At 41.4% G+C, this 27,108-nt stretch overlaps 1 protein-coding gene across 1 annotated transcript in view; it reads right to left on the bottom strand.

The window, feature by feature from the left end:
* Positions 1 to 26,125, bottom strand: part of atf6 (activating transcription factor 6) — a 31,398-nt gene extending 5,273 nt beyond the window's left edge. Inside the window, exons 1-15 of the mRNA XM_084548501.1 lie at positions 25,779 to 26,125; positions 24,597 to 24,673; positions 23,701 to 23,779; positions 22,594 to 22,691; positions 21,799 to 21,922; positions 21,411 to 21,614; positions 19,658 to 19,827; positions 13,362 to 13,547; positions 13,112 to 13,203; positions 11,574 to 11,723; positions 9,883 to 9,978; positions 9,680 to 9,782; positions 8,783 to 8,853; positions 8,045 to 8,156; positions 4,014 to 4,098 (exon numbers count right to left, since the gene is read on the bottom strand). Coding sequence (XP_084404627.1) covers positions 4,014 to 4,098; positions 8,045 to 8,156; positions 8,783 to 8,853; positions 9,680 to 9,782; positions 9,883 to 9,978; positions 11,574 to 11,723; positions 13,112 to 13,203; positions 13,362 to 13,547; positions 19,658 to 19,827; positions 21,411 to 21,614; positions 21,799 to 21,922; positions 22,594 to 22,691; positions 23,701 to 23,779; positions 24,597 to 24,673; positions 25,779 to 25,878 — 1,747 coding nt within the window. The 5' untranslated portion in view covers positions 25,879 to 26,125. The remainder of the gene's footprint in view (positions 1 to 4,013; positions 4,099 to 8,044; positions 8,157 to 8,782; positions 8,854 to 9,679; positions 9,783 to 9,882; positions 9,979 to 11,573; positions 11,724 to 13,111; positions 13,204 to 13,361; positions 13,548 to 19,657; positions 19,828 to 21,410; positions 21,615 to 21,798; positions 21,923 to 22,593; positions 22,692 to 23,700; positions 23,780 to 24,596; positions 24,674 to 25,778) is intronic.
* Positions 26,126 to 27,108: the final 983 nt, after the last annotated feature.

Here is a 27,108-nt window from a genome sequence, read left to right as displayed (position 1 = left end):
TAACAAACACCTCAAATGTTATGGTGGTATATATTCAAGGTTGGTGGGACTCACCTTTGGCGGTTCCTGAAATGTCTGAGTAGATAAGGCTTGAGGAACCAGAGAAAACCCATTTCTGTGGACTTGCTATTTGTGGAATATTGCAGTATTTTGATAGTTTTGATAATCTCTTATTGTCCTAATTGTGGCATTTTTAATAATTTCATTATTTTTCTCAGAGTTAAATCTGGATATTTGATCAAATTTATCTGATTTGCGCTTGTTGGCCCTTTTTTTGGGCTCTCTCCCGTGACCACTTTGTAAACTCTGCTTTAAAGATGCATGCGAAATAAAGTTATTATCTCCTGGGAACCACAAATGTCAACATTTTACAGCATTCAGTCCAATAGTAGTTGAGGTTTCAGTCTAGACCAAAGCGGAGCCAACAACATACTGCTGGTGCATATAATGACTGGAAGTAAAGGGCAAGGGTTAAACTTTTGGTTTGGGAAGAGTGCACTCCCGTTTCATAGCACCAGTGGGGATGTTCTGTTTAGATTACAGAAGTAGGAAAATGTTACCCACAAGCCTGCTGGTGTAGACCTCTACCTTGAACCCCCAGTGAAAGCTGCCTGTCAGCTACAGGGCACATGTACAGTCTCAGAGAAGTAAAAATAGACTGCAGAGCGACTCCCACAGTCAATCCACCTGTAAATGATGTCACCGCCAAAACATTCCTCTCCTCCAAACATGTCGATGCGGCTTGATTGAGCTACTTTCAAACTCAGAAGATCATTAAATAAACACACCCTTCAGTCCTTCTAAGGAGACGCGGCTGAGCCACATGCATTTCTCAGAGCAAATCAAAGAGGTCAAGGTCAAGTGCCTTCAACAGAACCCCTGAAACGTGGACACGCAGTGAGACGGAAACAGACGACGGCCTACATCAAAGTCTCTATCCGCGATGAACAGTTATTGACCAAGACAGACCAAACAATCCTTCCAGATTAGCAGAGTCGATCCACCTCCTCCAGATGAAAACCATTTAGCGACTGGAGGAGGAAAGCATTCCAAAAGGAGAGCAGTAACAGTGAGCTGGAAAGAATTATCTTCTGCTGTGGAGCAATCACGCTCCGGCAACAGGACAGCGTTTCTACTTCTCTAAGGGTAGCACCCAGCTAAACTGCATTTGCACTTAATCACTTCAGAGTTTCAAACAAAGACGGCGTAAATCTAAAACGCTGCTTGAAACGGTCATCTGTGTGGCACATTGGACTTCATATATACGCGACAAGACAATCACTGCCATCCTCTGCTCTGTCAGCCTTTGTTGTCTTAGTTATTAACTGCAGTCCTCATTGTCAGGCCAATGAGGAACTACCAGGAGGAGCAGTCGTGGTATCTGCTAACATAAAACAGGCCCTCTCTCTGAAATATACCACATCATAATAGAGCCATTTTGCATGCAAACACACCAACGACTGAAATGGGAAAAGAGGAACACAACGGTTTAAATTTGCAAACCACGGGAGGCGTCCACAACAGATCATGCAAATTGAAGACCTCTTTTTTCAGCTCAAGGAGAATCTTTCTAGACCTGATATTTCTCCTTGAATGCCACCTTTGTTTGGCCATCTTAACAATTAGCTGAAAAGGAGGTCTTGGGTTTCACTATTTACTGCTGCTTCAATGGACCATCTGACCAGCATGGACCTTAACATTCCTCCTTGACAAGACCAACCAAGAACAATGTTTACCTTCATCAATCTTCATCTAACACTCCTCGCTTAGAAAAAAAATAAATAAATCTCAATGGCTATAGCTTCCTTGCTGAGTAAGAGGCTCATATTCCACTGACTCACTCCTCTCTGGGTTGCTGTAAAACTCAAATCAAATCTGTTGCTGGTGTGCTGTCACAGAGATACATGGGGAGAAAAGAACAACAGGATTTCTGATAAAAATGTCAGTTTAACTACTGACAACAAAAGGCTGTCTTCCTGATTGCTCCGATCCACTCGAGCAGCTTTTCTTTAAGCTTGGAGGAAATCAAGCCACGTGATAATTAACTTGTTTAGACAAAAAAAAGACATCTTTCCACTGCAATGTCTGATGACCTAACTTTTACATACTACACTGATAATCCAACAGATCTCAGGGCCACGGAGAAAAATTTGATGAGCTCATGGAATTCACCAACGTGAACTTCAATGATTCAATAAAGAAAAAAAAATATTTGGCAACTAACGCACTAGTGGAAGTCCAAGGTTTTTGCTGATCAAGAGTGATCGAGACACTGAGCTGTACTTCGCTCGCCTCATGCCAGTGTTAAAATGTTTCTTGTGGGTTTGTTTTTGAGGGCAAGCAGTCAACTAAATGGGTGACTGCTTCTCAAATGGGCTGGTGAAAACCACCCACTAAACCGCAACCAAGCGCACTCAGATAGCCACCCACTATGACAAGCTGTGGACAGCAAGCTTGCAGTCTTCAAGAGTAATTTGGATGAGTTGTGTCCATGTTTTATAATATTAAGGGAGTTTACTTGAAAGTAATTTAATTATTCACCACTACCATGCAGCTGCTACGTGCGACCTTGATGGTGAATGGACTGTCTAGTGTACTCCTAACCAAAGTGCTTAGTCTTTCAAATTGGGTTGCACTCCAAGCAACATCTGCTGAACAATAATTCAACACTGATGAATTCTTGGCTGAACTACTTGGTCATGGTGTGTCACTCACTCAGAAACTCACGTTACATGACAGTACTGAAGTTATCACTGAACAGTAAAAAAAGTAAAGCCTAAAAGCTCAAACACCCAAAACCACACAAGCAGAAAACAAAACTGTACGGTGCCTGCAGGTGGTAGATGTGTCAGTGTTGCACATTATTACCTTCATTCACTGCTGGCTTCAAAGTTACACCTTTTCCCCCAAGGCTGTTCAAGAGCTGGAGCCAGGTCTAATTTCTAATTTTCTGGTTCGTCATCCAAAGAAGCATCTCTCGGCCAGTGAAACTGGTTCAAGAGCCAGCGCTTGGTTGGTCTAGAACCAAGAACTGCATATGTCAGCAGCTTGAGGCAGGATTTTTGTGAACAGCAATACCAAGAGAGCTAATTTAGCATCTAGCCTGTCTAATCCGAAAATGAAGAAAAATGAAAGTTTAACAATAACCTAGGGGGAGCTTCCAGCAACTGCTTCTCCAACTGAGACAGGAAAGCAAATACGTAATATATACACTGACGAGACGATTTGGTTCTAAGGTGGCTCTCTAGACCGCGGAAGAGCAAAGTAGTTCCTAGAAGGTTTACAAGTTTAACCAAATCTGAATTAGCCATAGCACCAGCCCTGTGCTACTGTTCACCCTGGTGGAAAAGGTTGTAAATCTGAACTGGTAGCCCAAGCCTTGATGATACTGGCTTGGATGTACTTTGACTACTCTGTAGTTATAGTATTTCAAGAAGAAGAACACCAAAAACTATTTTTTTAAAAAACAAAATTAAAATACTGGCATGACTGTCTTCAATTGTTTTAGTACAAAATGTTCTTCTGGGCAAAAAAGTCAAATTTTTTTGTGTGGTTCAGTGGCTGTTCAAGCAGGCAAACAGGTTTTAGTATTGCTAGATGTAACTGTGAGTTTAATCAGAGGCTGAAGGATGCAGAAACTACAGATTGCTCTAAGAGCAAAGACCATGGACAGGCAAGACCCCAGATGTCAAAGAACCTTTTTGGCAAATAACCTATATGAAGCAACACTCATTTAAGTTAATTAGGCAGCACAAATCCAATGTCCAAGTAGGCAGATTTTAAATAAACTAAATACCAGTGAAGAAAAAAAAAGGACAGTATCACCTTAATAGGCTCAAAAACTAAACCTTTCTATTTCGGACACATAGAAGTTTTTCCTTAGAAGTGTCTTATGCCACAAGTAATGCATTCTTGTGGGTAGACGTGTTTCTGAATCTGCTCCCAGCTTGTCTTTCATTTGTTACACTGTGTCGAATGACCAAAATGTTGTGTCTGTGCTGTGCGGGGCTTACCATTTATGTTCATGGCTGGCAGCACCACAGACATCTTGGGTCGGCTTCCTTTATTGTGGCTCGTGGCAGGAAGTAGGAGATGATCCTGAGAACAAAGAAGAGAAGGTAATTAAGGGGAAAATACAGCTCACTTGGAGGCACTTGGCCGGTTATGTGTTTATCAGGATTTGAAGCGTAGATTATAACTTTATAAAGGAGGGGAATTACAAACTAGCGGATCATTGATGCTGTAGTCATCTGGGGAATCTCACAGGCGGAAAAAGCACCATAAACCGTAATATTTACTGTTGAAATTCTTAACCGATCCGGAGGATGCACACAGCGTTACTCATTTTATAAACCTAAAAATGAGTACGCTTCTTTATTCAGACACATTCTGCATTTCTTTTCAGCTTAGGCTTTTATGCATATATTTAGCACTGTTTTTCATTTTCATTAGGTCATCGTTGAAGCAACTCCACTCTTAAAGTCTGAGGTCATGGCATTAAGTAGTTCAGCTACTGGAACTACAATAAACAATTTCTGCGAAACATGCCACTAGAGAATGAGAGAGAAAAGGTTTTGCGGTGGAGAAGAATGCTAATGTGTGAACACAGATGTGACTCACGTGCATTAATGCAGATTTTGAGCTATGATTTCATTTCTGCAAACAATGGGATATGTCTAGTGCATATTTGAAGCAATAACACAACAGAAAAACAAAGGTAGTAATACAAAGTGACATTAAACCCAAATACCACATTCAATGAATGAGACCAGTTTCTGATGATGAGGGAGGTGTGAATGAAGAGACTTAATTCAGAAAAACATGCAAATTAATTTAAGGATGAGATAGGAAATCAGAGGACAGTTTAATCTTCTCCCAAGTGTGAAATGTATTCTAACGACCTGAGTAAAAGTACCGAATGAATACATTCCTAAATTGGTGGGAGTGTGGTCAAAATCAAAATAGTACGGGCTGAGATATCCTGTCTTTCAGACCCTAATCATCAGGGATATTTTTCAAAGCACCAGAGCCATTGAAGGCATTACACAACTGGTGCTTGTGCATCCTACAAGCTTATCTTTCCTACAAGCTATCATGTGTGAAATTGATGGGTGCCCCCCAGAATAAACTGAAACATGTAACTCTACAGACGATAACTCTGTCACCACTAAAACTGGAGCTTACCAACTCTCAAGAGACCAAATGAAAGCAGGTTAACTCCACGTTTGGCTTGCAAAAGGTGGCGACAGATGGGAGTATGGTCAGAAGTTGGGAGGCCGATTACAGTGGGAGGACAGGATGGAGCTACGAGACTATCTATGGTAAAAAAGAAAGTTTTCTTGCCTTGTAGGTTTTGCTAAAATTACACACAATTGTAATCTACTTTACTCGTTTGTAGCATTGCTCTGCCGTTATATCTTAAATGTTTTGGTGTGGAATACTGTATGCTTGTAAAGCATAGGGGATAAGCTGCAAGCCATCGAGGGCAAAATTAACTGCTAACAACTAGAGTGTGAGTGACTGGAGGTTGGCAGAAGGAAGGAAAACGCCGACCACATTTCTGTTCATCAACAGGAGATTGACAAGCAGGTCAAGCTGATGTAACAGCTGCAGCTGCCATGACAACAGGTGAATGTTCCTTGAACCTTATTGGCCGTGACCGACAGTGAAAGCAGCCAGTGTTTCCACCACCTCACCTCAATGCACATTTCCACAAAACCACAGGCGCTAAAGCAACATGAAAAGTAAAGCAAGACCGTAAAATGAGCAACACAAGACAAACGGCAAAACAATTCCATTGTTTTTTTCTCTCTTCAGGGTTGCGTTTTCCATCACCTCACCTCATTTCACACCTAGACATGGGCGGTAACGCTGAGGACATAACATAACCTGGACTTAAACATGACCATCTCTCTAAACCAACATACTGAAGAGAGTGACCTCAACTGCAGGAGAGGGAAAGACCAGGCCAAATGAACTCTAAATTATGTTTTTTCCTAAAGGGACAAAAGTCGACATTTGTGATTATTGAATTTAAAATAAATAAATTCCAAATTTAATCCACAGCTTTGGCAAGCTTGTAATAACATCATACTGACTGGAACAAAAAAACAAGAGCACACAGGGTTTTGAAAACACACACACACACCCTGAAACCCAGGAAACAAAATACAGGCAAATAAACTGACTGAGAAAAACTAATACATGTCCATAAGAATTAAAAAGATCACAGTGAACTGCTTTTCGTTTCGCCTTAGGTGAACAAAACAGTCAGTATGAAGATAACTGGCAGATTGAATCATTGTTAGTTGCTGCCCTGAATCTGTATATGAAAATATTAACATCTTTAACATAATTATAAAGTCTTCTTCCTCTATATTTTATCAGTAAATAGCTTTAATCAATATATTGTATTGATTATAAGACAGTTTTTTTATTTGTAATGTTTAAGTTTTCATTTAGTTAGGACAAACTATAACACCCTCACTGCCCATGCATCACAGAGACGCTACAAACTAAAGGACGGGTCCTTGACCTGTAGGGGCCTTCAACTCGGGTACACCATTGTTACCATTGTTCTAGCTGTCACCATGCCAACTTAGAGCCAACCCTTTGTGACTTGTTTGGTGACAAGGGGTCCCGATCTTTGACCGTAGGGTTCAAAACTCTCATCACGCTGAGTATTGCAGGATTTAGGAGGTTAACACTGAAACGGAGGTGCAAAGTGTGATATGAAGTGGTCTTCTGTTACAGCGAAACTCGATCCAGTTTTTTTTTTTTTTTAACTGCAACCACTTATTGTTTTTGTAAGAAACAAACTGTATCTTTATGCTGACATAAAAGAAAACATTTTAAAAGCCTACCAGCTAACGTAATCATTACTTAATGTAGAAGTAATTTGGTATTTTTTGGTACTATTTAAGCAATGCCCATACAAAATATGAGGAAAACACAAAACCTGAGGAAAAACAAATCTTTCTTTTTGTTTAGTTACCACTAAATGATGTGATGTTGGGGGATTTTTAAAAAAATATATTAAAAAAATGTAGAGAAAACTGAACTAATCACAAGATTCTTACTAGAACTGATGCCAAAGTTAAATCATGCCAATAGGGAAAACTAAAAACTGGTTCAGAGCCTGAAATGTGCAAAAAAGAAACAGACATCCTGAAACACGATTGTGAAGGCTCATCGTGCAGATGAGCGAAGGGACTGGAAGAAACAAAAAGAAGAAAAAAAATGTGCAGTTACACCCTTGGGTGTGTTCGTTTCATCTCCTCCATTTTCTCTCCAATGACACCTCTTTGTTGAGGAACAGACCCATTATGTATAATTTATGAATCATAACTTTAATTAATTACTCATTTCTTGTGACTCGTTTGGAAAAATCGAAATCATATGATGGAAAAAAATGGAATGGAATTGACCTTTGGCTAAGCCCCGCCCTAGAATGTAGATTGACCAATCACAGCCAAGAGAGCTCCCACGGGGGTCCGACACTTTTTCCACAGCGCTCCATTGACTTTAACGCAGGCGTCTCATATTTTCGGTCTCGGCAGGCTATACTGTCGGTATATATCCAGCATCCAGGGTATGGATAAGCCCAATGATGTGCGCGCAAAACCCTGTGGAGCTACCCAAAACATCACCGTTACAGCTTAAGTTGCATAGTTGTTGATACGCTAGCACACGCTGAAGAAATACAACGTTATACGTGCGTAACGTTAGTCCGTTTGCTTCGTAATAACGATTATAGAAGTGAATAGAGACGTACCCAGCTTTGCATGAACAGTGTTGCTCCTTGATATTGATACCAGAGCCTTATAGATAACCAGAAAACCACAGCCCAGAAGAGAATGTCGGACGTAGCAACAGTAACTAAGGGGGGCGGGGCTTAGCCAAAGGTCAATTTGATTAGTGTTGAGCTGTGAAAACTTCCATTTAAATCTCCAGTAATTTTACTTTATGTGACCAACATATCAGATTCTATGTGAGAGCCAGTGTTTATTTTTTACTCTCGACTCAGTGTCCTGTTTAAACTTACCCGACGGAAAGACACAACATAGAAAGTGTCACCACGGCGATTGAGCTCATCAAAGAAGTCACCGTAGGTGTGTTGAGGTGCGTAGTATATCTGTAGCTCGCTGCCAGAATTCCTAGAGATGAATTACAAGATTTCAGATGAATGTGAGATATAACAACAACATGTTCCAAACAGGCACACTCCAATAATCAATGTTTAGTAGAATATATTATATCTTGCAACTAACTGTTTGATTTATAGAACACTATTAATTGTATTACTCAAAAACGTTGAAGTTCTGAGAACTTGTCAAGGTTAACTTCTGAACTTTTTCTTTTTTTTGTAGCTTTGGACATTTCATACCGAGACTCACAACGGTAGAAAAAACTGCCAAAAGACTATTGACTCCATCTGTCCGGCCTAAAACACTCGGTCAAAAAAGGTTCTAAATGACCGCCAAAGCTGTGAAACAGTGCTCAAGGGTCAGCCTACAAATTCACTGCATCATAAATCAGCTTTTGTGAAACTGTAAAAACTATAAAAAGCAAAAATGTTCCCATTACAGTTGTATTCAAACACACTTTGGTCAAATGCAACTAAAACGATGAAACAAAGCAGTTTGTTATGTCTACGGCTACTTCATGTAATGAAGTTGGAACAACACTACTCAATGCTAAAACTTTATTATGAAAACCAAACCCAAAAATGTTTTACTTGCTTAAATCTGACATAAATATACTGTAACAGGTCTTTACTCACTTGTCCTCAGCAGTGTCTGTGTATTGGACAGTCACAATCTGTGCACTCTCTGGATCCTTATTCTCTGTCTTCTGTTGGGGGGCAGAGAAAATTAGCTATAATCTCTTTATAATTACCAAAAATAAGCTTTAAAGGAAGCAGGATAAACTGTCGTCAACGATGTATGATACGTAAGTACAGGCTCCGTTCAAGATATGACAATCGGCCATAGTTTCAAACCTTTTAGAGATCAGCACACACGTTCCAGGTTTTTACATCTAGTTCAGAAATCTCAGGGCTGTCGTAGAAAAACTATAAAAACGTGTATGTCACTAACAAGAGAACGGATTTACCCTTGAATGGCTTTAACTGTCCTGTTCGCATCATAGAGTGACGCCAGACAGTCCCTTTAACACAAGTCTATTCAGACCCATTCAAATGAGCTACATGTTTTTTTTCCCCCACTAACTACAGTGAGAGTTTTCAGGCTAGAAGGCTCAATACAGATAAAAATAAGCAAAACTGCCTCTTGTATTTAGATGAACATGAAGAGTCCATATACACTAAGTGGGCAGTTCTTGGTGGACTGGACTTGGTGAGACAGATTTTGGAAAAATGATGGAAAAAAAGAGCAGGGGGCACTAATCCTACAGCTCCCCTCTAAGTGTTATGTTTACTTTCTCAGGGCTGCCGGATTAAACTCGGGCTTATAAAGTGAAATGAGAGGCAGGAAAAGGGAAGGTGTGAGGGGAGGTGAAACAGTGGTGAAAGAGAGGCAGTGGACTGCCAAAAGCTGAAGGTAATTGCATGAAATACAAATGAACTTTAGTCTGCAAAATGCACTGAATATCACATAAATGTGTGCGCGGCCCTTTAAATACATTTTCCTGTTGTTCAAAACAAGCTGTTGTGACTTACCAGAATGGTCCTGGTGGGTTTGTGGTTGCTGTTACTCATACGCCTAGATTTGGTCTGCTGCACTTCATGACGGTGGACCCAGCCCCTCAACTCGTGCGCCAACCTGTCAAGTTGTGCATTTTTCATATTTTAAGTAAGACTTGGGTGATTTTGTGGAAAACTTACTGTAGACTGTGCCATACATTAAATTATATATTACTCACTCAATGCACTTGGTCCTGTTAACAGGAGGCTGGCAGGGGGGAGGTGGTCTGAGAAAGATGGGATCCTTCACTACCATCAGGGCCTTATCCTCTAAGCTGAAACACAACGTAAAGCACACAGTGGCCGTTGGATGAGGAAAACTTGATAATTTTACAAGGCTGCTAAGACACTCTGAAATCTTTGTAAGAATTTCAAATAACAGTCTTATGAAAAAAACATTTCCCACATGTTAGGAATATGCTTTGAATGCAGAGTAAGAGCCAACATGGCTGCTTTCCATTCGTTGTAGGTGAAACGCCCATGGTGGATTGAACAGCGGGAAACAAAATGGCACCTACAGAGACATCAGCGTGGCTTCAATGTGGAGACAATTATATGACATTACTAATGCCTTTTCACTAATTGGTTACTAATGGCTTTTATTTTTGGCTTGACATGTGCAGAGGTGGCAGAGCTTCAGTCGGCGTATGTGTGCACGAAACCGCTGACTTGCATCAAAGACGGAAGCGCAGAGACTCTGCTGCTGTAAATCCTGCTAACAATTATCTTAAAACATGCTGCAGAGAACTAAGAGTCACCATACGGGAGGTCCTGTTTGGTCTGATTATGGACAGTGACAGCTCAAAAGTCTCGGTGGTTACGTACGGTAGGTCCACATACATTCTTGATTATCGTCACTTAGCATCGCACGGCTTTCCTTCTCAGATGTTACTCTGACTTCAATTACAAACGCTATATGTCTTGGAGAGTGAATGATTACATTGCCTGAGGTGCTGATGTCCACAGTCATTGCCCACCTTAAGGATTTTTTTCTTTTTTTTTTTTTTTAAGAAAAATGTATGCCACCAAAGTAAACCCATCTGTAGGCCTCCCAGATGTGAGCCAACAAGTTGGCTATGCCTCATGTTCCCGTCTATAAACGACCTGGAAATGGTTCACCGAGACAACATGTCCGACCACAGATGCCTGACCATAACTCTAGCTCAGGGGCCCACATTAACCTTCCAACACACGCACCTTCCTGTTCAGTGGGACCGCAAGATTAGGTTGCATATCTCCCCCGTCATCCTTCTCTGTGCTGCATCTTTCTGGTGTCACCCCTTTTGTAAAGGCTAATGTGTTCCTTCCTGCCTGTGCTGGCTTAATGCTGCTGGGCAACCTGATACTGCCGATGAATGGTTTGCATTAACATGTGACATACCCTACACGGAGATCTAACACACAGCACAGGTTGACAATGCCGTGGGGACATTAGATGCTCTGACCACCTCGCAAAACATCATTCTCATGACATGGGAGTTCAGTTAAAGTACCAAATAGGAATGTTATTCATGCAATTTACAAATGTGACTGCTGGGCCTCGAGAGCATTTAAAAAGAAAGAAAAATATATAAGCCCTTAGAAAAAATAAACAGTTGCTAACAATATAAAGCTTGATGTCAAACTAGGCTGACCCCAATTTCCCACCTTGTTAGTCAAAGCACAAATGCTAGCCACAGAGCCAGAGGCCTGGAGCTATTCAATAGGCAGACATTTAGACGGTCAGTAATCAGCCGGCGCACATGTTTGTATCTGCCATAATGAGCTGCACCAGTTCAGGCTGAGCGCAGGCACAGGTGCATCCTGGTCTAGAAACACGGCAGGTAAACACAGAGTTGTGAAGCGTGTTTGAGGGGGTTTAGCTCATTACCTGTCGGCCATCTCAGGGGGGGCTCTGACGAGGTCCTCGGGGCCCATCACGACCTCAGCTTCTGCCTCTGGCGTGAATCCCAACAGGTGTCTGCCGCCGTGCTGCACAGAGGAAACGTCCAGCTTGGAGCCGGGGCCACCCTGAAACAGACTGGTGAAACAGAAAACAGGTGAGGCGAGGAGAAAAAAAAGACAGGTGATGTAAGGTCACACCGGGACACTTGGGTCGAAGGAAACTCATTTAAAAGAAGAACTTGTTGCTGGACTTAGATGACCACAGAATTCCATGTAGCCCTCATCCTGTGCACAGGAGGGTTTTTTTGGTTTTTAGCCACAAGCAGAATCTGAACTCTGATCTCAACTGCAAAATCTAAAGCACACTGCGGCACTCACACACACACACACACACACACACAGTCAATGGTATTACTACACTGGGTGGCATTTTCATTTCAAAGGGATCGGACCTCAAAGCGGGCATATTTTACATTCCAAAGGACAGCCCAAACGCAAAACACACCGATTCATGCACAGGTACGCACACACACGCACACAGACTTTAAGCTACTGTGAATGCTACAAGAAACTTCTTCATGTTTAAGCTGAAGAGAAAACCCAACATTTCCAGCACAGTGAAGAAACCATCAGATCCAACAAGTAGATGCCCGCATTCCCGTGCAGAAAGTTATTCCCGACAGAAAAACAAAACATTTTTATAAAATGAGAACAGAGACTCTGTCGTTGTGCAATTACACAATCACCCAATCTGCTAGCTGACTCAAGCCCTCCCCAGCCTAGCTTTATATAACTCATTATACTTTATCAAGATTGTTAATATAACAAGTAAGAAAAACTGCCACATCCAATTGTTTTACACTTTTGACCTTTTTCTTTTCTTTTGTAGCTTGAAAGCTCTTGTTTTACGTTTGGAAGTGGAAAATGTTTACTTTTGCCACCCATTAGTCATGAAGTGCTATAAACTCTGGCAACAACATGAGAGCGCTGACTCCTCCACACAAGAGTATTATGGCGTGGATGAAGCATCGTTTTCAACTAGATCAATTTTGGTGAGAATAGGAATAGACTCAAAACAGTATGTGAATTACTGACTACACAGCACTGCTCTTGACATCAGGGACAGCATTAGGATGAAATAATACAAAGGCGGTCATTGTATAAATAATAAACAGGTTTAAGCTGTTGGCGACTGGCGAGTACCTTTTAACTTACTTTCTCAAAAAGTCTCTTTGTTTTGGGGGACAACAACAGAGTGCGCTGTCTCAGTGGCAAATGTTGTACACTGTTTTCAATAAATGTTTTTTTGCATGTCTTACATGAGAGGCACCTTTCCCACAATGAGTCATGGGGCTTCCCATTTGTTTTCCTCCTGTAATCAAATACTTGTGCAATAACCTTTGTGTAAGCTGTGGTACGTTATCAGCCGTCATCAGTTGGTCTGAACTGAATTTCAGCCACTGGATGCTAAATTAAATTACCGTGCAAGAACTTGAATACAGACATTAGCTGTCTGGCACTCACCTCATTGGTCCAACGTTAAGCACAAGGAACACCAAGACCGCCATGAGACAAACAGCTCTTCTTTTGGGTGCTGTTGCTTTTAGAACTGTATTCTGTTGAGAAAAAAAGAAGGAGCACATTACGGTACAAACTTCAGACAAAATTGCAATTTGTGTCTTTCCTTGTTAACGTTCTCGAAAGTTGTGAAAATTGTGCGTGTGCACTTTCAGCAGAAGCCATGGTGTGTGGCAGCACTTGCAGAGCCTCTCACCTCACTCAGCAGGCCCTCCAGCTGTCTCTTCAGGCTGCCATTCTCACACTTGAGCACTTCATTTTCAGACAACGCCACTTTCAGGCGAGCTTCCAGCGAGAGCAGATACTCTTTCTTCTTTTTCCGAGACAGGGACGCCGACTCGCGGTTCTTTATCATGCGCTGCTGCCTCTGGGACATCTTTGACTAGAGCAGGATCACGAGACACACACAGAAACATGGACATAAGAACAAAATGCAACGTAAGTTATTACTAATGTTAAGTCATGTATTTTACCCATCATCCACTCAGCACCTATCCAAACAGGAAAGAGAGGTGGTTATTGTGAGAACGCAATGAAATGCCTGTCTGAGCCACCTGTTGGACTGTAGATCAACACAGTTTCTCTCACTAGCGTGACATCATGTTTATTTATGGTCTCAAGGCATTTAGTTTAAAAATGGCTTTACATTCATATAAACAAACTCGAAGTCTCGAAATAAGGAAAAAAACACGTGATATAACAGCATTAGATAACACTGCCATATTGTAGATGGTCATCCATATTTAGTGCCATTTTATTTCACATTCAACATCTGCTCTGCCAATTTTGCACCAGCTCATCAACACTAAGGACGGGAAAAATCTCAAAAGGACGCAAAACTTAAGACTGAAGCATTAGAAGGAAGCAACCAATAAAAAGACGGATAACAAAGTGCAAAGCAAATAGAAGAGAGGAAGAGGAACTCCACGTAAAAGCTGTTATTCTCAGCAGGAGAGTGCCTCAGCTGCTGCTCCAGTTTTCTACACAGATAGAATAATAAACAGACATGTTCAAGATGTGTCGCGACACATAGCAGCTTTAACGTCGACCCAAAGAGCCCTTAAGTGCACAAGATCAAGCTTCTGCTTGAAAATATTTACACTGACAACCCCTAAGAGGTCAAGAGGTCGTTGGCAATGCCTCTGTTCTATATGTGGAGAAGGGAGTGTTTATGGAGTGTGTCACTTCTTGAGAAATGGGTTCACGTTGGAGACACGTAAACACGGAGTACTATATATATTTGTTGGTCTGGATGTAAAAAAAAAACAAAAAAAAAAAGGAAATACGCTCGAGTTAATTTGTAAATATACAGATGATATTCTCCATTTGTTTATGTGAGGCCATCTTACAAATCAAAACAAATATATGTAATAATAAACGGATTAAGGAATAAATAAATAAAGATATGTTTAAAGAAAGAGCCGTGGGATTCTTTCCACTTGACATCAGCGAGATGAGAAGCGAAATCAAAGTCATGCACGCTAACGCAAATATTGATCGTCTTAACAAGACCTCGCGCAAATTAATACACCCATGGCACTGATTACCCGAACACCTTCATTGTCCATCCAGTCCCAAGTTACCCCTCAGCTGCCCTTCTGCAAACACACACGCCCTCCCCAGGGTAAGTCTGTAAGATCCTGGGTTTAATAGCCCCGCTGATGATTAAGTTATTTGGATCCCTGTATTTGTGTTCTGTCTCCTGAGAAACCCCTCTGTCTCCCAGCTCAGATCTGGGAGCTGTGCCACAGGACCGAGCCTGGGAACACAGCAAGTGAGCGGTTACCAGGGAGAGTGGAGAGTAGGGGGAACTTCACATCGGCTCCACAATGTGGATGAGGAAGAAAATGTGGGGCGGGGGTTATGTAACGGCAGACTGGCATATCTCAATGAAGCTCATTTGAATAGGTAAGAGGATAATGCAGATAATGGTTCAAACTCAATCTGTTTCAGTGTCAGTGGGAAAAGTCAACAAGGGATAAAAATGCCCATCAGCGGGACACATACTCTGAAGCTGCTCGAGTATAAATGTGCAATAGCCAGGTGCAGACAGCTGTTGGTATGCTGAGCAGTGCTGTGTGTGTCTAATCATGTGATTAAGTCTAGAGGTGTTGCTGAAAAGGGAATGCCTGCTCAACAACTCTTTAAAGGGTGAATGCAGGTGAAGAGAGGAAAACAAGCAAGAAGACAGCGACAGATCTGTCTCATCTGATTGCCTCAATGCTGCTGAGGAACTCCTCTTTCCATTCAGCATCTCAAGGGTTACTCCAGGAGGAAGTGCATGATCAACTATTAACCCATCCAAGTGGGAGGGGCTTCATTTAACAAGTCAGGGTGAAAGTTTTTGGTGATTTTACTGTAGGTCATAAACCCCAACAACTGTGGCACATGTTCCACAGGTGAAAAAACTGTCAACCCAGTTACTATGTACTTTATATTGCAGTTGACTGAGGTATTGCAACTGTTCTTTGCATTGTGGTATAAAGTTTATGTTAGAAACTGGTGAGACTGGTGGTGTTGCGTAGCGGTGATTAGAGCAGCACCAAATTACACAGAACCATAATTCATTCATTCATTCATTCATTTTCTATACCCGGTTATTCCTGTTAAGGGTCGCGGGGGTCTGCTGGAGCCTATCCCAGCTGTCATCGGGCGAGAGGCAGGGGTACACCCTGGACAGGTCGCCAGTCCATCGCAGAGAACCATAATTATATATATTATATTTACACATACTGGAAATAAACAGATGTGGTGATAAGACGTAAGCTTTTTAACACATTTTAAAAACTTATTGAAACGTTTTAATAAAAAATAGAACATCGGGTATTTTCACACCCCTGGTTTTAGTGACACATTTCTCGCTGTACGAGCGCTTCATAATGAGGCAAAATATCCTTGATGTTCAAGATAGATTTGGAAATGCCCCTAAGCAATAGACATATTGTCCATTCTACACGGCTCACAGCATGGGCTATGTAGAATTTCCCTCCAGTCACACCAGGAGGGGGGTCTCCTCTTGTAAATCCTCCCATCCTACTAATGGGAGGATTTGTTGAGGCCTGCAATTTCAGGATGAGCTATTTTTCAGTCTGTGTAGAACAAGCACACACATATATATACATACACACACACACACACACACATAGCTAAATCCCCAGCTGCGTAGGAGCCCATTACATTATACTGACCCAATCCCTGATGGCTGTTTACAGCTGTCGCAAAACGCTTCGTCCTGCACAACACCTGCCTGAAGCATGTAATCGTTAGCAGCCGTTTAACACCCGGGCTTATACAGGCCAAAATATAGGCCTGAATACGATACTGTAAATAAAAAAAATAAAAGTGATGGACACACTGTAGATACAGCATACAGTAACACCTGGCATAGGCGTGCCATCTTTAACAAGCATTTTACACATCCACTAGCTGGGTCAACCACTGTGCTGCGGTCAAATGACATAGAGTGAACACAGCTGCTGTAGGTCTGAACACAAGTGGACAATTTCACACAGTGTGATATGGCTCACTGTTGGGGAACAGAAACAAATGAGCCAGATGAAATCACTGTATAGCCTCCGTGAGAACCATGTAAGTTCTGCCAACCTGAACTAAAACATGATTAAAGGCAGGTTTCCTATCGAGGGCCTTTTTAATTTAAAATAAATAAAAATATCTCTTGAAAAATAAGTGGAAATACCTGCTTTAAAAATCCAGTCCAGCTTTCCCCACACTCACAATTAATGTGTACAGACCCTCCCCTTTAATCACCCATTGTAAACTTTATTGACTTGGTTACAAATGGCTGAGAGGCATATTTGTCTTGGCCTCGGGGGTTTGGAATTCCTCGACACTGGCACGAAAATGCTTCTCCAGACTCGATTATGTCGATAATGATCGGACTAGTTCTTGTCCACCCCTTTAGGGGCCGACTATTTTTACAGCTAGAGGTCAGCCATTACCACTCATTAAACAAGAGCCACTTTCCAGTTGAGGATAATCATTAAAAAAAATGAAAAACATAATTAATGTCGAGTTGAATCAAGCGGACTGATAAAACAGAGCATTGTGACATTACACCGTGACCAGTGGTTTTCACAACACTCGAGTTAAATTTAGGTACATTTTCTCTGTTGCGACACAAATCTCCAGGTGATGTTAACGATATTTTGTAAATGTCACTTAGTTCTGCACAATTTAAAAAGTTACTCATGTGCTCAACAATGCAAGTCCAATGATTAGAAACACTGTAAATGTGGAAGTCTTCCTCTCAAAAACGAAAAAAAAAAAAACATACAGAGGAGGCTGCAGGGTGAGAACATGTTTCTCTACTCACTAAAGGTCAGACAAGAGTATGCATTCAGGAAGTGCTGGGCCAGAGAGCAGAGCCTGAAACAACAGTTAAGTTGCTGAGAGTCACGGCATCTCTCTGGCTGCACAATGGAGGCTGACACTTCAGACTGCAACTTGCAGTTTAAGCCTGCACAACAAAGAATCAGAAACACGGGCCAACGCACTAGCGTCTGGTTTTTAAAAGAATATGACAGCCTCTCCCACTCAAAATAAGACCGGCATGCTTAAAAGCCTCTATTGTGAGACCACAGGCAAGTTCTATAAAAAAAAGAAAAAGCAAAATATACTTTTTTGACTTTTAAATTGCTGGGGAAGTCTCTGCTGCAGTTAATAGTACTTTACGAGACTGCCCAAAATCTCAGTTGCATGTATGTGTCCCCATTAAACTAACCAGTGAAAAATGAGTGTGTGTGGGAAAAATATTGTGTGCTCATATCTTTCGGTCCACTGCAGCTGTCCTGACATCACCCCTGAATGCAACACGCAGGGAAGGATCCATCCTGAATCATCAATGCTGAGAGTAATGTCAGACTGTGACACTCTCTGAACTACAATTACATAACATGTATGTCTTCCCACTAAAGCTCCACAAGTACGAACACAGCAAGGGTCAGAAATGATGATAACTGTTTGTATTTCCATAAAAATGACACTCTAACATGGAAGTTGATTGTGACATTTACACTTGGTATCACATTATTTTAACAAGCTATTATATCTGGTGATGATGTGTCTTTGGTCAGAGATGAAAATCATTAGTTTTTAGTTTTTATATTTTGATCCTGACTAAATAAATGACAGAGGCAGGTCCAAGCAGTGTAATACTTTTCCCCCTCAGTGTGGAAAAATACATTTGTCATTATAAATAATAGTTATAAATGCTTTTCCATCAACTCTTTATGTTCGTATTTTAACCAAAAATTAAAGGTAATGGTTCGTGAAATTAAAATAAACACTAAAAATAGGTTAAGTTGAAAGCGTTTGGGTTGGACAGTACCCAGTCCAAGCGTGAACATGGCAACGACAACATCACATACCGGGCAAATGCGTTCACAGCCACGCTGGCTAATCATAAACATGCAGCTGCACGCAAGTGCACGTAGTGCAGTCCTTGCATGTCCATGTGACTGCTGAGAGTGCTATTTATTTCTATGATGGCTTTATCTATGGCAACTTAAAGGGTATGACCTTCAGAATGGTTTGTGAGCCTAAAAGTCAACAGATCAGAGAGAGAAAACTAGAGGGAGACAGAAACACTCCACTGCTGAGGGAAGAACTGTTGTCGTGATATTAAATGGTGAGCTTAAATATTTTACAAGGATAACAAACAATTAGATGTCTATTTAGGCCTATAGTGCTTGGGCACATTAACCCCTCGCATCTCTAACTGAACTAAATCTTACTACCTTGATCACATGGTGAATGAGTTCCCAAATAAAAGAGGCCAACTAACACTACACTACACAAATGCGTAACCATGTTGAGTCACCGCCTATACCAACAATAAGAGTAGGATAGCGGAGTTTGTAGCTGCCATGATCAATAGTCAATAATAATAATAATTTGTCAAAGCCCGACTTCCTATATTACTGTTGCTAGACACGAGCAGTAGACATGAACAACAGCCATGCTATCTCAGAGACATATCTTGATAATCTGTAATAATAGAGTCTAAAGGTAGGATGAAGGTGAGACAGCTAATATTAGCAACTGTGCTAACATTGGCAGACACTGGAAATGTGACTAGTCTTTTCACCACTTTATAGTTTTGCTGTATGGTTAAGTTTCAGTGCTAACAAAGTCTACAGGTTTTCATTTTTCTATCAGAGTGCCCCCCGCATTGCTATTGTTTGTTTAACCTAGCAACGGTAAAACAGGAAGTGTGGCCTTGAAAAAATGGCTGATCAGAAAATGGATTATTGACTATAGATCATCACAGCTAGTTGGTGGTAAGCAAGTCAATCAGAAGGCAAAGAAGGTGCCGATTTATGAGAAACTATGCAAATATTTACTAATTGTTTAATTTGTAAATTATGTTTAATTTTCTGGATAATAGCTCTTTAAGATATAGTGTTTTTTTCCATCATTTAGCACTATTCTAGTCCTCCTCTAAATTAAACATCTCAGAGTAGGCTGACTCACATCATCATCTGAGGAAGGGGCCCGAAGTGTGACAGGAACCATTGGTGGAGCAGCGACAGGGACTGGCTTGTCCTGGCTGAGCGTTTGCATGGTGACCACATTGGCAGAGATGGTCTGCGGCGCCTGGATCTGCAGTAGGTGGCCCGGCTGAGACAGCACAAGAGGGTGACCTGAGAGAGATATACATCAAATTATAGGTCTTAGCTATACTGTAATCATATTTTCACTGTGTCATTAACACTGGTGATTGCAGACTGTGATTATATGTATATGCAAGTTTGTTCATGTGTTCCTAATCCTCATTCCTCTTACTATAACAAAAACATTCAAGCCGCTTTTCTATCCAAGCAAGAAGCTGCATCTGGCCTTTTGCAGGCCATCATTCCTTCTGTGCTGCTGGTGACCTACGTTAACCCCTTCTTTTAACAAGACTGTCTGTGTGTAAACTACAGGTGGAGAAGATGTTTCCCATCCTGACCTGTGGTCTTAAACTTCCACATTCCAAAGTGAGAGCTGTGTGGTTTTATGTGCGTTCGCGCACATAAACATGCACGTGTGGTCAAATTTAACTGGATTGTGATCCAAAAGAAATAAACTCGCAAAACGTCAATAAAAATAATACCGTCTTTGCTTGTTAATGTTCTGCTGATGTAATGGCCTCCATGAGCAGAGTGCACCCTTCCCAGTCACACTGTGCCAGGAGCCATTCCTCAAACTGACCCGACAACCTTCACCTCTGACGCTAAACAGCCTGTCAGTGCTAATCGTGTAGAAGCGTTAGCCAGTGCTGCTAATGAACGTGTGTGGTGCCAGCACACTGTCTTGTGCCCAGTTCACCATCTGTAAGAAGAATTCATAAGGATGAAAGTCAAAAGGAATTAAAAGCATTGGGAACACATGTCAGCTTGTTCGTTCCTTGGAAATAAATGACTGCACAGGTCAGACTTTGTAAAATGTGAACTAATCAGTAAAAAACTCTAATTCCTTTCTTTCATCTCCCTGACAAATAGAGCTGTTCTCCTCAGCTGTGAACATTCAAGAGATCTTTAACTGATGAGACTAATACCACTGATCAGGCTTGACGTGACTTTCATCTGCAGTCCCACACTTGGATGTCTTGGTCTAAACCATCTGCCATCTTGACCATTACCAGACTACAGGGGGCGGGGCAAGTTCACATTCACTTCAGAAGAGGTCAGATACTCCACCCACTAGGGTCTCAGGCAATGACATAAGTATTTACATTGGCCTAGGTGCTGCTGATGTAACACACAGCGTAGGCCTGGCTGGTAAAGCATTCAGACTAAACCACAAAGCAACAGCAATAATGACTTGAATGCATGAAATTCACAGCAGTCCGTGTTTATACTGAACACAGGTTATAAAGCAGACTTGATTGCATATTTAAAATGGCTGAATTGCACAAAAATCTGAAGATTTTTTTCCAAAATGTGGTCATATGTTAGTTACAAAATGTCTGTTTTATTTCTTGTTATTTGATCTTCAGGCAGAGTAACATGGGAGACTGAGGTTCGCTGATGAGCAGAAGGAAAAAACTAAGGTTACAGCGCCATCTAGTGGCAAGTTAAAATAACTAAATTATTATTTGAGCAAGAATACCAACTAAATTCATGAGTAACAACAAACACTTAACAATAACATCACAATGTAATGACTTACATAACACAGTAGACAAACAGCAAAGAGTATTGTACTGACTGCTATTTCTATGTGTTGCAATGTGAGCTCTGACCTGCAGGGGGTGCTGGTTGTATGGTGACAGGAGCTTGTTTGACAACGGGGAGCACAGTGGTCTGCAGGGGCTGGATGATGATTGTCTTGGCCTGCAAGGGAGCTGCTGCCTGAGCCAAGGGCACAGCTGTAATCACCGGTCTGGGCTGGATGGAAATCTTTGGGCCAATCTGAATCGGCCTCTTGACTGGCTGAGCAGGTTTCGCTGGTGAAAACAGAATTTATGTAACATACAGGAAGGAATGACTTTGTTTTTTTTTCTCACAAGAGATCTTTTCATTTGTGTTGATCACATCCCATTATTCACCCCAATTGTGTTTTATTGACTAAGACCAAAAATATGGATGACAACTGAATGAGCAAATGTGTGGTGGTGGAGACTGACTCACCTCGTGTCACCTGACTGGTCCTCCTTGCAGCTTTCTTAGCAGGGGGAGCGATATCAGTAAAGCCACTGGACTCTGAACAGACTGAAAAGGGCAAGAGCTGCGACTGTGGAGACAGAGCCTCATCCTGATGGGAAAACCAGATCAAACTTAGATACTGTAGTTTATTTGGTAATATTTTATTTAATCAAGCAGTAAATAAATGTAGATAAGAAAACACATTTATTTAGATTTTTTAATATATTCCACTCACACGCTCCTCTCATGTGCTTGAAACACATTGGATCAACATGGATCAAGTGTCCTTTTCAATATTGAAAGACTCTAAACAAATGTGTCCTTGGATTTAGTCAGTGTGATTCTGTTAGCAAACAAATGTGCGCAGACTGCGCTGGGGCCCGAAAAAGACGTAACCCTTGTCCTTATTTTGACACGCTGTGAAAACATCTGCCTGCCAAATTATGCTAATGTGGTTGAAGTTGTCAGCACCTTTTTATAACGAGGGTCTGGCACACAGCTCAGATGGATAGCAAATTATTAATCTGACAAGGTGTTTAAGGCTTTTGTTAATAAGTGTCTCAAGCGTGTGCATCGCTATCCAAAAGCAAAGAGCAGCTGTCATTGTTTGGACACCATCTGGATGAAGATTTTCTTTGTTCCAACTGCACACAGCGATGGGCATACATGTATACTGTATGCAAATACGCACAACGAGTAACAAAGATAACATTTGCATTGGAAATTTCAATTCAAATGCCGAAAACGAGGAAGGATGAAGAGCTGAAGGCAGTGACTTACTTGTAAGGAGTATGGAGAGAAGGCTTCCACAGAAGAAGGAGAGGGGACAGAACTTAGAGTGTGGGCAGGTGACAGAGAGTCCACACTCACCTCACCATCTGGACGTGCAAGGACAAAGAGAAATGTGTTACACAGTGCATGTTATGAACTGTATGTAGCATATGCCACTGTGTCTCACAGTATTCACCCAGTAAATAATCATTTTAACCATAAAGTGACCATCTTCTACACAGCTATAGTCCAGTCTGTCCTGACCACATCCATCACTGTCTGGTTTGGATCCGCCACCAGGCAAGACAGGGACAGACTGCAGAGAACAGTCAGGTCTGCAGAGAGGATCATTGGTACCGATCTTCCCTCCATTCAGGACCTGTACCGGTCCAGGGTCAGGAAGCGGGCCAGAAAAATCACCACAGACCCCTCACACCCTGGCCACAATCTGTTCAGACTCCTCCCCTCAGGTCGGCGTTACAGAGCGGTGTACGCCAAAACCACCCGACACAAGGACAGTTTCTTCCCCTGGGCTGTCGCTCTGTTGAACTCTGAGTAGTCACAGAGTGTGAGTCCATACACATGATCAATAAACTATTTTTGTATATACTCACTGTACAATAACCCCAGTTCGGTGTATATATTATCCTGTTTTTATGTGTACAATTTGAAGATTTATTTTATTTTTATCTTATTTATCTTATTTTTTTTATTTTATTTTTTTATTTTTATCTTATTTATGATGCTTGAGTACTAGAGAGGAAGGTGCCGGAGTCAAATTCCTTGTATGTGTCATACTTGGCCAATAAAGCTGATTCTGATTCTGATTCTGATTCTGACAACATGACATTGTACAAATGCCAGTCGAACATCTTATACAAAAGAGATTACCAGTACCACCAGTGAGCATTCTGAATGGTGAATAATAACAATGCAAGCGCTCCCCAATTTCCTCTGCGGTGGTTCATCAAAGGCCCATTATACTTATCGTTGCATGCAGAAAAACAACAATAGAGTGCCTGACAAAAATTCTCTTTCATGACTTTCCAAGCTGAAATGTGACACACCAGTTCTGTTTTTATACCAGCAGCATGCGTATGGCTTGTGCTGCCATACCTGTGCAGGTGCTGCTTGTGTCCACTTCATTCCACAAAGGAATGTCGATATCAAAGTCCAGATGTGGACCTTCGCTGGCCTGAGGAAACAAACACATATTTTTAAACTATGACTCTCACGGGAAGACAGGCTGGAACCAAACATAACGTAGGGTCATCAACAACGCGGCGCTTTACAGAACCCAGAGTACCCGGAGCAAGCGCTAATGCGGCAAGGAAATACTCTGTTTTGACAGGAAGAAACCTTGAGCAGAACCCAGTGTCATGGGTGTTCTGAGTCTGAGGCAGTCCAGGCAGAGAGACTGAAACTAAAGAGTAAGATGGTAAAGAGGAGAGGGGAGGAGAGGAGGAGAGGAGAGCAGCAGAAACAAGCAGATGAATTCATACATGCAAATGGATAAAGCATGCATGCATGCAGCATATGATAAATAAGAGTTCATAATAGTAGGTGACACATAATACATGGGAGATGGATAATGAATAAAACAGATGGATTCACCACTATTCGTTGCTAAGTATTAGCAGCTATGCAGTGTACTCATAGAGTTTACTACTATAACATTAACAAATATCAGAGAAGATGAAACTGTGTCAGTGACAATAATAGTTATACACTGCCTGAAGCTGTCAATAAACCTATTGTAAACACTCCTGCTGTTGCCTACAGTACGCTTGGCATCGGCACATGTACTCCATGCGTTTGATGCTGTTCTTGAGTAATCTGGCTTTACACACATCAATATACTGTGCTAACCTGACTGATACTCTTGTTATACTGAAACTCGCTATTGTTCCGCACCACCAGTAGTAAGAAAACTTTTGTAGCCCCTTTTTGCACCAGACTTAAGTTTCAGTTCAGTGTTTATCATTTACATATTGAGTGGGTGAGTTACTCACATAGCCAGCTCTCTCAAGGGCATCAAGCAGCTCATCTGTATCTCCCAGGTTGTCCAGCTCATCAAAGAGGCTTATGTCTGTGTGTAACAATAAACATACAGCGGATGGTATGAAGAAAACTGCAGCAGCTTCCAGTCTGATGCAAGGTAAAATAACGAGACCATTCAAGAAACACAACAACAAAACAAGCTAAAATGTTTTTTCTTATAATAGTTCTGTTTTTATACCAGCAGCATGCGTAAGCAGCTGTATATAACTTTTGAGGTACACTAGTGAAAACTAAAGTTCTTACATTTCTGCACTAACTCATCCTCCCTAAATGTTCAGGTTATGTTGAAACAGTGTGAAAAAGCGGAAGTTCAAATGCATAATCATTCTGGACGATGTAGTTTTTTGGTGCTGTTATTAAAACTGAATTAAACACCGTTATTTAGTCTGGCCCACTGACTAAAATGGGGTTCTCAGAAACATAATAATGCATTGGTTCAATTGCTACAATTGAACAGTGCTACACACCACAGCTTTCAAAATGAAAACACAGTTAAATCAATAGCTCTCACAGTTTTTTGTTAGACAACTACCTAATGAACTAGAAAGCGAGTGTAGATAGTCCTACTGTAAGCAATACATGTGAGAAATGAGCACAAAACTGACACATTTGTTATTACTAGTATTACATAAGTACATGTACTTACTAATATTAACTCTAATGATAATTATGTGAATTATGAGCAGAATATAGCAACATTATTCATGTGTGTTCAGACTGAATACAGATATAGGACACTCAAAGTTGTAAGCCATTAAATTACAACAAATCTGTGACCCTTCAGCCCATAAATAATTTCTACACCACAGTTGATCCACATGTTGCGTTAAACATCAGTGGAGTATAAAGTGAGCCTCCTGTCCAGTCTTAATGATGACTGTTACTTACATTACATCCAGACTCAGCAAGGTTACATCACCACAGCATATACAGCTAGCTAATGCTAACTGGCTAGCTAAGACTTGAAAACTATGGAAACAAACGTACCAAATACACCTCAAACGTGTGTAGGAGGTTGTTTTTAAAACAGAATACTTCATACAAACTGTTTCTGTGTCTTTATTGTCAATGTGTTATCTCGACCGGCGGCTGCTTTCCTGTATGGGTCTTTCTAGAAACTGAGCTAAGCTTACCCCACTCTCCTCCTTGGTCGATAGACATGGTCCCTGTCTCGCTATCCATCACCGGGTATTGTTGGTGGTTTTCGAAGTCTAACATCAAGTCGGTTGACATCTTTGTTTGAATTCATCAGTAATGTACCGCACGACAACAAGCTGTGATCAACTGAGGACTCATAACACAGTTCATCTTGCGGCTGTTTGATTGTAACTTCCCGTTTTACGCGAAGATACACGTCTGACTTTACTGTACAGCTACGGGTGCCGCCGAGGGACCAATGTGTGAGATTATGAGCGCTGCTGGATACGGGCTGTGCAGCCGCCAGCAGGTCTAGTGCCTGAATAACTGTCTTCATCGAGATATGTAAAGCTGGCCCACAAAATGTTGCCCAGAACTGTCGCCGTGAGTGATATTTGTGTCTTTGTTGTCGTTTTTAATGATTTTATGGAACTTGATTGTGTTGTTGTGGATTATGAAAATGGAAATTCACTAAACTCACTTTGTTCTGCTTTGTGGAGAAAATCCATATATTGCACATATTTATAAATTGTATACTTGGGCTCATTTGCTCAAAAGTGCTGATTTTATAATGAAATCATTTCATTGTTCCACGTTGCCTGTCCAGCAGGAAAACTGTGTTCTCACCTGCTTTTCCCTTTTCATACACAGAGGCCAGGAAGATAGCAAAAGACCTTTACCACCCCAAACAACAGCCTCTTCTCTCTGTTAGGATCAGGGAAGCAGATCAGGGAATGAGGAGGACTCCTACACTAGGTGCTACACTGCTTGGACTCTAGACTTGTGTCATCACACCTAGTACCTCAGTGAAACTCATTGCACATATACTACTTCTATATTTTGTCTACAGTATATTATAAATGTAAACATTTTTCTCTATACTGCTTTATATATTTACACAGATCAGGCATAACATTATGACGATGGTGACCAACAGTTGTGACTCATCAGAGAAAGAACATGGTCTTTCTGAGGTGTCTTCTGTGGTGTCTTGTAACAAAATGTTGTTAGTGAGGGGCCTCTGTGGATCATCCCACAAACAGACAGAGAGTTTAGGATCTAGTGAATTTGGAGGCCAGGTCAACACCTTGTGCTGTTCTTCATGTTTTTTTGAGTTGTTCCTAAACTGTTTTTGTGTGTGTGTCTGTGTCAGGCTGCATCCTGCTGGGGATGGCTGCTGCCATCAAGGAGTGTCATTGCTATGGGGTGGGGGTGTCTGGTCTGGTCTAGGTGGGGGGTACATGTCTAAGTAACATCTACATGAATGCCAGGTATAAAAGTTTCCCAGCAGAACATTGTATTGTCACAAGATGGTCAATGTTATTT

Source organism: Chelon labrosus, assembly GCF_963514085.1.
Source record: "Chelon labrosus genome assembly, chromosome: 7".
Taxonomy (NCBI): Eukaryota; Metazoa; Chordata; class Actinopteri; order Mugiliformes; family Mugilidae; genus Chelon; species Chelon labrosus.
This window is presented reverse-complemented; position numbering and strand designations above follow the sequence as displayed.